Source organism: Falco punctatus (genome assembly GCF_963210335.1).
Source record: "Falco punctatus genome assembly, chromosome: 2".
Lineage (NCBI taxonomy): Eukaryota > Metazoa > Chordata > Aves > Falconiformes > Falconidae > Falco > Falco punctatus.
Window position 1 is genome coordinate 2380158 of NC_137581.1, and position 13851 is coordinate 2394008.

General features: G+C 63.6%; 1 protein-coding gene across 3 annotated transcripts in view; it reads right to left on the bottom strand.

Moving 5' to 3' along the window:
- Nucleotides 1-5067: 5067 nt before the first annotated feature.
- The window catches only part of PDE2A (phosphodiesterase 2A), a 64273-nt gene continuing 55489 nt past the window's right edge, over nt 5068-13851 (bottom strand). For all 3 annotated transcript variants that reach the window (XM_080376113.1, XM_080376112.1, XM_080376111.1), the window contains 16 exons: nt 13452-13515; nt 13286-13364; nt 13007-13184; nt 12102-12214; nt 11742-11819; nt 11404-11526; nt 11110-11180; nt 10851-10973; nt 10680-10767; nt 10513-10560; nt 10306-10380; nt 10041-10140; nt 9752-9864; nt 9439-9477; nt 9168-9274; nt 5068-8958 (listed from right to left, as the gene is read on the bottom strand). In XM_080376113.1, coding sequence (XP_080232239.1) covers nt 8736-8958; nt 9168-9274; nt 9439-9477; nt 9752-9864; nt 10041-10140; nt 10306-10380; nt 10513-10560; nt 10680-10767; nt 10851-10973; nt 11110-11180; nt 11404-11526; nt 11742-11819; nt 12102-12214; nt 13007-13184; nt 13286-13364; nt 13452-13515 — 1622 coding nt within the window. In that variant the 3' untranslated portion in view covers nt 5068-8735. The remainder of the gene's footprint in view (nt 8959-9167; nt 9275-9438; nt 9478-9751; nt 9865-10040; nt 10141-10305; nt 10381-10512; nt 10561-10679; nt 10768-10850; nt 10974-11109; nt 11181-11403; nt 11527-11741; nt 11820-12101; nt 12215-13006; nt 13185-13285; nt 13365-13451; nt 13516-13851) is intronic.

A 13851-nucleotide genomic window follows, 5' to 3' on the forward strand; every position in this document is an offset into this window, starting at 1 on the left:
CGCGCACACGCTCACGTCCCGCGTGCACCGGTGCACGGACGCACACGGAGGTGCAGGCTCCACGTGCACCGGCGCCGCGCGCACGCAGGTGCACCGGTGCGCGTGCACACATGCATGGAGACGTGCGACACACACACACACCCCGCATGCACCTGTGCGCACACGCACTCACAGAGATGCACACACACACACGCAGAGGTGCATGCCTGGTGTGCAGCGGGGCACACATGCACTCAGAGAAGTGCAACCCCTGCGTGCACCGGTGCACACAGACATGCATGGAGTGCACAACCCCCGTGTGCACTGGTGCATGCATAAAGACACGTGGGGGTGCTTGCTCCACGGCGCGCACACACACACAGGCATGCACCGGTGCACAAGCACACGCACAGAGAAGTGTGACACACACACACACACACTGCATGCACCGGTGCGCACACTCGCAGAGGTGCACCCCCTGTGTGCACCCGTGCACACACACACAGAAGTGCAACCCCCACGTGCACCAGTGCACTCACAGACATGGGTGCACCGGTGGGCCCACACACGCACGGAGTGTGCAACCGCCTCTATGAACTGGTGCACAAACACAGGAAGGTGCACACGCCACATGCACCAGTGCATGCACATGCATGCACGGAGAAGTGCAACCCTCCACATGCATCAGTGCACACATGCACTCACAGCTGTGCAACCTGCACATGCACCGGTGTGCACACGCACACACATGGAGCAGCACCCCCCACTGCATGCACACAAATGCAGGTGTGCACGCCTTGTGTGCACTGGTGCACAAGCACACCGAGAAATGCAAGCCCTCCCTGTACAACTGTGCATACGCACACACAAGCACACACTGGTGCACCCCTGCATGTACTGATGCACACCCATGCACAGGTGCACGCCCTGCACGCACCAGTGCGCGTGCACACATACACACGTGTCCGCCCCCCTGCACCGGTTCACGCACACACACGGAGGTGCCAGCCCCGCGTGCACCGGTGCATGCACGCACAGAGAAGTGCAGCGCCCCGCGTGCACGGGGGCGCGCGCTCCCCCACCTGCCCACCCCCACACGAAGGGAGGTGCGTGCACACGCACACCCCCAACCCCTTTGGGCGCGCGCACCCCACGGGCACGCGGCACGCACCCACCCCACGCGCACTCCCGCCCCCGCGCTTCGGGGGGTCTCGGCGGGGGGATGGGATTGTGAGCCTCCTCGCCCCCTCCCCATGGGCCCCGCCCCCTCCCCGTTGGCCCCGCCCCGACAGGGACCCGGGCCGCGCCTCTTTCCCTTCTCTCCTCCAATGAAATTCAGCCCTGCCTGCAGACAGCCCCGGCCCTCCGCTTTTGATTGGCTGTCTCTTTCCATTCGCCCGCCTCCTGCAACAGAACAGCCAATCAGAGCCGCCGTGGGAATGGGCCGGCAGGGGCAGGGCAGGGGCAGGGGCAGGGGCAGGGGCAGGGGCAGGGGCAGGGGCAGGGGCAGGGGCAGGGGCAGGGGCAGGGGCAGGGAGTGGGGCGCGCCACTTCCCGCCTGCGGCTTCGCAATGGGGGGGCCTCCGGGGGGCAGCGGCTGCGGGGTTGCGGCCCTGCCCCCGCCCTGCCGGGACGGTGGGGGGAGGGGAGGCGCGGTGCGGTGCAATGAAGTGCTGTGCGGTGCAATGCGATGCAACACAGTTCTGTGCACACACACACAGACATCTTGCGCGGGCGGGTGCGGAGGGGCAGGGGCGCCCCCCCCATACATGCACGCACACATTGCAGTGCGGTGTAATGCTGTGCGGTGCAATGCAGTGATGTGCAATGCAGTGCGGTGCAGTGCAATGCAGTTTTGTGCTATGCAGTGCAGTTCTGTGCGGTGCAGTGCATTGCTGTGTAATGCAGTGCCATGTAATGCAGTGCTGTACTGTGTAATGCGGTGCAATGCAGTTCTATGTTATGCAATGCAGTGCTGTGCAATGCAGATTGGTGCAGAGTAATGAGGTGCCGTGCAGTGCTGTGCAATGCAGTGCGGTGCAGTGCCATGCACTGTGGTGCGGTGCAGTGCAGTGTGGTGCACAGTGCTGTGCCCTGTGGTGTGGTGCAGTGCTGTGTGGTTTGGTATGGAGTGGTGCTGTGCAGTGCCATGCGACGCTGCATGGTGCTGTGCAGTGTGGTGTGCAGTGCTGTGCACTGTGGTGTAGTGCGGTGTTGCATGGTACGGTGCAGCATGCTGCGGTGCTGTGCTGTCCTGTGTGGTTTCATATGGCATGGAGCTGTGCAGTGTGGCACGATGCAGTGTGGTGCAGCATGGTGCAGTGCGGTGCACTGGGGTGTGGTGCTGTGCAGTGCTGTGCTGTGTTCCCATCATGGGGGAGAGCTGGCTTGAAAGGGTCCTGGGCCCAACTTGCTACCAGCAACTCGCTGCAGGATTGCACCGATGGATGCACAGCACTGTGGTGCAGGATCGCACCTGTGCATGCCCAGGACCTGCCTGCAGGACCTCACTGCAAGGCTGTGATGGTGGGTATACAGCACCCAGCTGCAGGATAGCACCCATGGGTGCACAGTACGTCACTGCAAGACTGCCTCGATAGATGCACAGCACCTGGCTGCAGGATTAGACTGAGGGATGGAGAGCATCTGGCTGCAGGATTGCACTGACAATGCCCAGCACCCAGCTGCAGGATTGCACCCATGGGTGCATAGCACCACACTGCAAGGCTGCTGCCTTCCCGTCCAGTGACCCCGTCACAGGAGCTGGCCATGACACAGCCAGTGTCGGGGCTGGAGGGGACACGGAGTGGGGGGCTCAGCCCCCCAGGGACCAGGACCCATGCACGAGGCCCCGGCTGTGCCCACACCGTGCACGGCCCACATCCTGCTCCCACAGCCTCCGCAGGAGGAGGAGGACCTGAAGAAGGGGACCTGACCCCCCCCACCCCATGGCTGGACCCACGGGGACCCACCATGCCTGAGTGGAGGGGCAGAGGTATTTGGGGGTGCTGGGGCTGCCCCACAGGGTGCAAGGTCCCACCTGCACCGAGGGGGAACAGCATGGGAAGGGACAATGGCCCTCTGTCCCCCAGGGGTGACCCACATCTCAGGGCAAACCCTGCCCGTGCTGTTCTGCAAGGGGATGCTGAGGCTGCCTGGCTGGTGGGTGCCCCCCACCCACCCAAACGCACCCACCTTGGTCCAGAGACACACACACATTGCCCCCAGCCCCACTGGCTGCTGTGGGGAGTCTAGCACTGGGGACGCTGGGAGCACTGGGTTTGCCCATGGCATGGCCACTGTGCGGGCAGCAGGTGCCACCTCATGCCTGTGCCCTGCCGCGGTGGGCAGGGACCCCCCGGGAACCCAGGGTTGGAGCTGGGGGTGCCGGGGGGGACCAGCGAGGCACAGGGCAGCAGGGCGGGGATGGGGAGGAGGCAAGAGGGGGCTGAGCAGCCCCCCAAAACCCACCCCAGCTCTGGGAGAAGGTGGGGGACATGCTGGACCCTTACTGGTTCACTCAGGTGGGCTGCCCGGGAGGCAATGCTGCGTGGGGCATGGCCACCTGGCTCAGCATCCTCCTGAGGCCACCCAGGGGACAAGGGGTGACAACCAGGGATGGAAGGACAGGCAGGAAGCGGCAGCTGAGACCCAGGGGACAGCCCAGGGGCTGGGGTGAGGGGCAAGCTGGACGGCTGTGGCACCCCACATGCACCCAGGATGACAAAGGGACATCGCAGAGGGAGCAGAGTCATCAGTGTCAGAGGCAGGAGGGGGCAGCCCCTGGCTGGGGACCCTTGGCAACCCCTCCGCGCTGCTCCCGGACTTGCTCCGTGTTAAAGGTTTTAATCCCAGGACTCGCTCTCTGCTCCGCTGCTGGGTTTGATGGTGGCTCGGAGTGGGAGGGGGGACACTGGCATTTTTTTCTAGTTTTTTGTAGTTTTTCACCCCAATTTGAGCAGCTCAAGCAGCACCAGCAGGTGCCAGCATTGAAGCCTCCAGGGACTTTTCCTCCGGTGCTGCCTGGGCTGGAGCCATCGGATCGGGCGCTGGATTGATCCCGGGTAATAAATTGCTCATTAGCGGGATGGCTCGTCAGACCAGGAGCTGGAATAAAAACCACAGCCCTGATGTGAAGGTGATGGGCAGAGCGGAGCTCTGTCCCACCGGGGCTGTGTAGGGGCGGCCGCTGGACCCAGCAGGGCAGCTTAGGGTCACATCCTGCACCCCGCAGCCCGGGGTGCTGTGGGAAGGGGCCCCTGGGTGACTTGGGGCGCGTCACTGCAAAGGGCAGCGTGACCCGCGGCCGGCCATGGGCACAGGGTCCTGGCCTCATCCTGCCCTCCAGCCTGAGGGGTAGGGGATCCCAGTGCCGGGGGGACCCTGGGGGTGGGGTGGGGGGAACCCCGTCCCGCTGGGGTCCTCCCGTCCCATCCCATCCTGGCACAGGCCAGGACTGGGCTGGATACGGATTGGTCCTAGCGGGGCTGGATCCTGACCCAGTGTCAGTCGCGGGGGGTGGCGCATTCTGCACCCCAGTCCCAGCGTAGGTTGGGGAGGGGGGGGTCCTGCTCCAGGCCGCATCCTGCCCTAGTCCCAGCACAGGCACATCCCAGCATGGGCCATACCCTGCATCCCAGCCTGTGATCCTGCTGCAGTCCCAGTCTAGGCTGGATCCTGCCCTGGGCCCAGCTCCAGCTGCTGCCCAGGGCTGGGGTGGTCCCAGCGTGGCAGATGGGGGGACAGAATGGGGGGGGGGGGGGGGGGGGGGGCGCAGAGCATCCCAGGGGATTGCAGTATCCTGTGGGTCAGGGATTTCAGAAGGGAACAGGGCAGTGGGGGAACCAGAGCAAGGTGGGGGGGTCAGTGCATCCCGGGGCATGGGAGCATCCCAAGGGACCGGAGCATCTCAGGGGGACTGGAGCATCCCAGGGGGGTCAGAGCCTCCCAGCCTGAGCTGGAGTTGTCATGTCTGCCCCCAAACTGCCCAAGGGCACTTCTGGGGTGTGCATGTCTCAGCTGGAGCTACCCAGTCCCCACTGAGGCTGTGACAGGGGCTGGGGGTGGCCCAGGGTCTCCTCACAAGGGAACACCTCCCTGCACCCCCAAACCATTCTGTCCCCTCACTGGCACTGCCCACAGCCCCCCTGCTGCCCACACCTTGCACAGCTCACACAAGTTCGGGTTCATCACCAAACCCAAGCTGTCCCTCCCTGGTGCCACTGACCATCCTTGGGGACACGGACACATCCCCACACCCACCCCACTGCAGAACATCCACTGGCACCCCCAACATGAGGCACCTACCGACCTGCCGCGGGGAGATCAACGTATGAAATTTATTTAGGAAAACCAAAACCCACAAAAAAAAAAAAAAAAAAAAAAAAAAAAAAAAAAAAGGAGGAGGAGGAAGAGGAAGGAGGAGAAGAAGAAGGAGGAGAGGAAGAAGACGGAGAAGAGTTGTCTCCTTGGGCTCCGTTGGAGCCCAGAACAACCAGCGCCGCAAGAGGGGAGGACAAAAAAGCTGGAGGAGGTTTTGCACGCCCGCGCACACTCGTGGGTGAGCGGGGCTGGGTGCCAGCTGCGCTCCCCAGTATCCATAGGAGTATGTACAGGGGCGGGAGCCAGGAAAGCATCGACCACCTATGCTCACCAGCGGCGGGGGCTGGAGAAGTGGGCTACAGCTGGGAAACGGGCATCCCTGCGTGCCCCTCTCTGTGGCATGGTACCCAGGATGCGGCACCCCAGTGCAGGACCCCCCACTCCCCGCATTCACCAGCACCAGCTTGGGATGGCGAGAGCCCTGCATCACCAGGCACTGCGGACTGGCAGGGGGCTGTGGGTACCGGCTGGGAGCAGCCATGCCTGCCGGCACACTGGCACTGCAGCCATGACAGCATCATGCCAGGGATGGAGCTGCTTTCCTCCTCTTGCGCTTTGGGGGGGTTCTGCCTTCTCGGACCATCCCTGCCCCCCGCTCAGTGTCATCGCATGGCAGCATGGGGAGGGGGAAGGTTTTGAGGGGGTCTTGTAGGCGAAGCCATGGGCCAGCAGCCAGACACGGTCACCGGACAGGTCCTACCGGGGCTTGGGCAAAGCATCTTGCTAAAGGCATCTCCGAGTAGGTAAGGCAAAAGGAATTCAGTTCACTTCGTCCCCGGGGAGCAGCTCAGCATTGGGGTCTCCCATTGCTCCTGCAGACACGCACACTCTGGGTACCCCGAGAAAATGGGTGTGGTGTTTCTTACAGATGAGATGTCGAGAGGAGCAGCCGCCCCATCGCTCAAATCCCGGAGGGATGCACTGGGAGCACCACTGTACCGCGGGGACCTGCTGCGGCACTGCTGGGACTCGGCGCAGGGGTGGTGCCGTGGGATGCTGCAGAAGAGCAGGGATGGGGCGGCAGATGGCTCCATGGCTGCAACCGGGCTGCCCTTGACCATGGTGGGACCGATCCTGGTGGGACCGACCCCAGCAGTGCCAGGATTTCACTGTGCCACTTCCATCACCTTCCCCTGCTGTGATGGTGACCCTGCCATTTCCCATGAGCTGGGTGATGCAGCCAGGGGGGCTCAGTGCACCCCAGTCCCTGGGGGCTCAGCATCCACCCTCATCCCCAGCCCCCCTTTGGCTCAACCCCAGCAAAGCAAGCTGCTCACCACGGCTCACCATGGCCTGGTTCCCCTGCTCATGGCTGTTTCGGGTGGCTTTGGTTGGGGCAACAAAGACCTGGGTCACACACAGTTGGAGAGACCCTGGGGGGGGGGGGGGGAGGGGGAAGGCTGGCTGAGCAGAGCCCCCAGGGCTGAGGCAATCCACACGTGTTGGGTTGTTGGACTGGAAGGACCAGCAGGGTCTGTGCACGGTGGTCAGTAGGACAGGAGGGACCACAGAAGGCCATCACCATCCATGCATGGTGGTCTGTAGGACCAGTGGGACCACAGGAGGATGGCAGGGTCCATGCACAGCAGTCAGCAGGGCAGGAGGGATGGTGGGAGACTGGTGGGTCTTTGCATGGCCAGAGCAGCCATGGGAAGCCAGCAGGATCCATGCACAATGCTAAGTAGGACCAGAGGGACCACAGAAGGCCATCACCATCCATGCATGGTGGCCTGTAGGACCAGAGGGTCCATGGGAGGATGGTAAGGTCCAGGCATGGCAGTCAGTGGGATCAGAGGGACCACAGGAGGATGACAGGGTCCATGCATGGCAGTTGATGGGACCACAAGAACCACAGGAGACCATCAGGGTCCATGCATGGTGGCCTGCAGTATCAGAAGGACCACAGGAGACCATCAGGGTCCATGCATGGTGATCTGCAGGACCAGAGGGACCATGGGACATTGGCAGGGTCCATGCACAGCAGTCAACAGGACTGGAGGGACCACAGGAGACCATCAGGGTCCACGCATGGTGGTCTGCAGGACCAGAGGGACCACAGGAGACCATCAGGGTCCATGCACGGTGGTCTGCAGGACCAGAGGGACCACAGGAGACCATCAGGGTCCATGCACGGTGGTCTGCAGGACCAGAGGGACCACAGGAGACCATCAGGGTCCATGCACGGTGATCTGCAGGACCAGAGGGACCACAGGAGACCATCAGGGTCCATGCACGGTGGTCTGCAGGACCAGAGGGACCACAGGAGACCATCAGGGTCCATGCATGGTGGTCAGTATGGCAGGAGTTGTGAAGCCACTGTGAGCTGGGGATGCTCATGGACACATCGGTCACTGGTGCAGCTGCTTGCAGACAGGAGGCTCCTGGGCGGGCACCACAGTGCTGAGCTAGAGAAACACCCACGTGGTGGGGACATTGTGGGGACATGGTGGGGACAGGACCTCCTGCAGTGTCCCTGTGGGAGCGCAGCCCCCCGCCCCCCTGCGTGCAAACCAGGAGCAGGAGCCCCTCCAGCCTTGGCACGCATCTAGCCCTTGCAGGGGACGTGGCTGTGTGGGACCAGGCTGGGCAAGGGACACGAGTCCTTCCACAGGTGAGTGGGTCCAGGGGTCCCGGGGCTGGGGGGGCTTTTAGCCAACAGATGCTCGGCGGCTGCTGGGAGGCAGCAGGGGATGCAGGCAGAGCACCCCCATGGCCACGGCCATGGCCATCCTGCTCTGGGTGCCTCTTCCCTCCTCCAGCCAGAACCAGCCTCCTTCCATGGGCCTGAGCCTGGCTCCTCCATCCTCAGACCTCCCAGCCCCCTCCCACAGCCTCACGCCCCACTTTGGGGTCTATGGGGACACCCCTGTGCCCTGTAGCCCACCCCACCCCCAGCACTCCCACTGCTCCTCGCCATCCTGCTCCACACTGTCCCCCTCCATCCCGCTGACCCCAGCAGACCCACAGCTCCCTTTCAGGGGGACAACCCCTCCAGGGGTGCTTCTGCCGAGGGCATCGTCCCTATTGTCACCCCATGGGGACACGACCTGCAGCCTTAAGGCAGTTTAAAGCACATCCATCCCTCAGCCCCACGGTGTCCCCCGGTGTCCCCAGCCACAGAGGCAGAGTCCTAGCAAAGAGGGGTCCAGGGGACCACCAGGTGGAGGGGACACCTGAATACCTGCCCCGGAGGGAGGGGACAGTCACCCACTGGTGGGAAAGGACCAGCGGTGGGTGCTGGCAACACACAGACCTTGCCGTTGTGGTCCAGAGTCACTGATGTCCCCCCCCAAACCTCCTCCCCATAGGCTGGGGGACGAGGGTTGGGGATGCTCCTGGTCCAGCTGTGGCCGTAGCCCCCCTCATTGCCCCTTTTACTCAGCCCCTGCCTCTGGCTGCCCCCCCTCGGGCTCCAGGCAGCCGTTGAGCTGGGGGTCGGGGGCCTGCGGGTCATATTCCTCATCCAGAAAGTCCAGGGAGTTGTTACTGGGCAAACCCCGGATGGTGAATTTGTGGGAGACCTTGGTCCACTGCTCCCGGTTGCTGGCCACCCTCTCGTAGAGCTCCGCTGCCTTGGGGAAGAGGTCCTGCAGCAGCCTGGGGGGCAGGGGACACCACACGCCATCAACACGGGGTTGCACCCCCTTAGTTGGATGCAACCCTGTTCCCCCCATCCCCACCACTTGGAAACCCCCCTAATATCTGCAAGACCCCCTGCCCAGCACCCCCTGTCCCACCCTGGCATGGCAAGGCAGGGGTGATAGCAGCAGCCCCCCCCCAGCCCGGCACCAGCCCTGGGGGCTCACTTGTAGATGGGCATGGCGATGTGCTCCATGAAGCTGATCTGCAGCTCGGGGATGTAGGCTTTCTCCCGGTCCATCATCTCCAGCGGGCGGTTGCCCATGGCCTTCTCCTGCAGCAATGGTGAGGGGGTGTGTGTCAATGCCAGTGACCATCCCCTCCCCATTCCCGGGCAAGACCTCCCTGTCCACCCCCCCTACCTCATCTGGGCCCCCCTGGTGCTTGCCAAGAGTGTTGGCCAAGCCCAACCCTGCACCAAGCCCTGGTGCTACCTACCAGGTCACCCTGGGAGAAGAACTCCTTGTAGATCAGCTCCTGCAAGGGACAGACTGTCAGAGTAGGGGGCTGCATGCCTGGGGTGCCATCCCTACCCCAATTGCCCTCCAGACCCCCCTCCACAGCCCTGCATTGGGCAGGGACATGCTGCTGGCACGGGGGGCTGCTGCGTGGTCCAGGCAGGGACCCCCTCCACAGGCCACGATGCCACTGTGAGGGGCAGGCTGGCCCCCGGCACCTGGGGCCATGCGAGTGCCCCAAGACGGGGTAGGGGGTGGCATTCAGGGGGTCAGCCCCATGGTGTGGCACTCACCGCGATCTTCCTGGTGGTCTTCCAGCCCTTGGTCTGGTCGGAGAGGTCACAGGAGGTCATAAGCAGGCAGAGCAGCAGGCTGTGGTGCTGCTTGTTCTTAGGGTCGTAGCCCACTGCCAGGCAGGGAGCGGGGCAGGGGTTAGGGCTGGGGGCTCGGGAAGGAGCCCCACAGCCCCCATCAGCTCCCCAAGTAAGGACTCTGGGGACAGCCAGGACCTGCAGTGCCACCTCCCAGACTTGGGGGGATGAGTTCCCACCGCATCCCTAAGCCCAAGCATAGGAGCTTCACCTTCTGCCATCTTCTGGAGGTCCTTGAAGATGCGCAGGTGGTGGGCCAGGTCAGTGGCCAAGATGATGTCCCTCATGAGGTCCAGCATGCGCTGGTAGTCCTGCAAGACCAGGCATGGCAGCTGCCGTGACCAGCTCCGTGCTCCTGCCAGCCCTTGTATCCCAAGGGTCAGATCCAGAGCTGGGGAGGGGGTCCGGAGGGGATGAGCAGGCTCAGCCTGGGCAGGAGGGTGGCAGGGGAGAGGTGCCAAGGCAGGGGGGCTCACCTTGCGGGAGAAGTGGTCAAAGATGTTACAGCCTTGGCTATTGAGGATGGCAATGGCTTGGGCGAAGTGATGCCTCTGCGGGAGAAGCCGGGGCCGTGGGCGCAGGCAGGGCGCAGGCAGGGTGCAGGCAGGGCGCAGGCAGGGATGCTGCCACCCAGCCGCAGCCCCAGAGAGTCGGGCAGGGGGAGGTTTTGGGGAGCACCTTACCTCCATGACGGAGCCCTCCGAGCTGTACAGCGCAGCCAGGACCGATTTCTGCAAGGCAGAGCGGCTAAAGTGATGGAGCTATGGGGGTGAAGACCCGCGCCCCCACCCCACCAGCTCTGTCCCCATCCCCCCCACCCAGGCACGTCCCAGCACTGGGCTCGGCTCACCGAGGCCACCTGGAAGGAGTTATTGGTGCCTCTGTGGTCCAGGTCATGGCACATGCAGGAGATGAAGAGGGCAAAGATCTCGATGTCTCTGGGGGGGGAAGGAGGGAAACTGAGGCAGGCGGGAGGGCTGGGAGCGCCCCGGCCAGGGACAGGGACGGCGTCTGGCCTTACTCCAGGTAGTTGACGAGCTCCAGGTTCTTGTAGAGCAGGTAGCAGAAGTGGGAGACAGAGAAGGCATGCATCCAGTTGTGGTAGGGGGGATCACGGTAGCCCTTCTTCACCATCAGGCAGAACCTGGCAGGGAGGGAAGGGCCATGGGGGGGGTGGTGGTGTGTGTCTTTGCACCGCACCACCCCCACCCCCTGGGGACCTCTGTCTTGCCCAGGTGTCCCCAGCAGGTGTGGGGATAGTGACAGGGATGGGGACCCACCTGGTGAGCGTCTGACGGTCCATCTTGTAGTTGTTGATGAAGTTCATGTCCTGCAGCATGCTCAGGATGGCCTGCGGAGGGGACAGGGTGAGTGGCAGTGGGGGACAATGCCCAGCAGGGTCATTGTCCCCCTGCCGTGCCACCCCTGCCCCTGCCTGGCAGGCAGGAAGATGCTCAGGGGTGCAGCCGCATCCCCCCATTCCAGCCCCCCAGCACCCCAGGGCTGGGGTCTGTGACCTGACCCAGAGCAGGCAGGGTACGGTGGCACTTGGGGACCGTCCCCACAGTCCTCACCATGGAGGTGTCATCCTCGGGCAGCGAGCGTGGCGTGTAGGTGAAGTTGGCAAAGTTGGGGTCAATGGTGGACACGGGCTGGATTCCCTCACTCAGCAGCTTGGTGTACTCATCGTCTGACACCTGAAGGAGCCATTGCCAGTGGTCCACGCTGTGACCGGGCCCCCAGGGTGTCCCCAAGCTGTCTCCTGGGCCACGTGAGCCCCAGCGAGAGCAGAGAACCCAGGGTATCACCGCCACCCCACTGTGCCACCACCTTGGGGTGGAGTGTGGCGGCACCACGCTGGCAGGGGAGGGTCCCAGCCCGTGTCCCTGCCCCCATCCCCGTGCCACCTCACCTTCATGTGGTACATCATCATCTCATTGGCCAGGTGGCTGCGGTACTGCGCCTCATTCACCTTCTTGTACAGCAGTGACTGCAGGGTGGGAGGGGGGTATGGGAGTGCTGGGGGTGTGCAGAGCCCCCCAAGCCCCCTCAGCACCCCCAGCCCATGCTGGCCCCCCAGCACATCCTTGGTCCCCACACATGGCCTCCCCCACCCCAGCTCATCCCATCCCCACCACTGCTTGTCCCCAGGGAATGGGGACCAAACACATCCCCCCACCCCGTCCCTCTGCACTGTGGCCAGCTCCGGGGCAGCGCAGAGGGCTCCTCTTGCCCTCCCCCGCCAGGGTTGGGGACCCCCCCGGGCACATACGTGGGCGATGCTGATGCCACAGTAGATGGAGAAGGCGGTTGCCAGGTCCTCGTCGAATTTGCTGAACCAGGGGCCATTGATCTTGTTGACCAGCTCTGCCACCCCGATGACCTCTGGGAGCAGAGTGGGGACAGGGGACAGGGGACAGGATCAAGCCCGTGTGCTGGGGACAGGATTGTTCCTGTGTGCTGGGGACAGTGCTGTGCCCACAGGCTTGGGACAGGATCATGACCCTATGCTGGGGGACAGGATCATACTTCTTTGCTGGGGACAAGATTGTGGCCATGTGCTGGGGACAGTGCTGTGCCTGTGTGTTGGGGACAGGATCGGGGCCATGGACTTGGGACAGGATCATGCCCACGTGCTGGGGACAGGATCATGTCTGTGTGCTGGGGACAGGATTGTGCCCAAGTGCCAGGGACAGTGCTGTGCCCATGTGTTGGGGACAGGATCATGTCTGTGTGCTGGGGACAGGATTGTGCCCAAGTGCCAGGGACAGTGCTGTGCCCATGTGTTGGGGACAGGATTGTGGCCATGGACTTGGGACAGGGTTACGCGCACGTGCTGGGGACAGTGCTGTGTCTTTCTGCTGCGGGACAGGATGATGCCCATGTGCTCAGGGATGCTGCTGTGCCCGTGTGCTGGGGACAGGATCAGGATCACGCCCAAGTACCGGGGGTAGCACTGTGCCTGTGTGTTGGGGACACAATGATGTCCACGTGCTGGGGACAGGATCACATCCACATGCTGGGTTCAGGATCGTGCCTCCCGGGGCAGGATGGTTCCCACGGGCTGGGGGATGCTGCTGTGCCAGGGGACCGTGCCGTGCCCACATCCAGGGGTACACAATCCCCCACGTGCCGGGTCCCCATGCAGGGGGACAGCGCCCTGCCTGTGCCCCTCACCCTGGCTCTCGTTCTTGATGGGGAAGCAGAGGATGTTCCTGGTGCGGAAGCCGGTGCTGTCGTCCACCCCCCGGTAGAAAAGCGGGTGGGAGTAGGCATCCTTGATGTTGAGGATCTTGCCAGTGGTGGCCACATGCCCGGCGATGCCCTGGTCGGCAGGGATGCGGATCTCGTAGCTCTGCGGGCAGGGAGAGGAGGTCACCAGCATGGTCTTGGGGCTGGAGGGGGCAGGACCCCAGGACCCCCCACCAGACTCCATTCTCTTGTCCCTGCATTCACCTCATCATCCACCACGCCGCCGTCAAACACCTTGGCCACCAGCTCGTGGCTGAGCCGGTCTAGCAGGAACACGGAGCATCTGCAAGAGACACCAATGCCACTCGCACCCAGGGGGGTCTGTGCCCCCCCACCCTGTGTCCCCCCCCCTCATGGCAGGCCCACTCACATCTCTGCATTGCTGAGGTTTCGGGCCTCTGTGATGATCTCCTGGAGCAGAACAGAGACGTCGTCTGCAAGAGGTGGGGGGGAAAGGGTCAGGGAGCCCCCAGACAAGCAGCTGCTGCCCACCTCATCTCCCCACTCATGCAATGAAAGAGGGGGTGTCTCAGCTCAGTCTGTCCCCAGCGTGGGCTGTGCCTGCACACAGCCCACCCCAGGGGCATGGCAGGAAGGCCTGGGGGGCACAGAGGAGTGGGGTCTGCACAGACCGTGTGCATGCATGTACATGTTTGCGTGTGTACACGTGCATGCATGCACACCAAAGGGTGACACAGCCTGTGCAAGTGGGCAGCAGCAGATGCAATACAGCAGGGTGCTCGTGTGTAGCATGAACTGCAGCAGTGTGT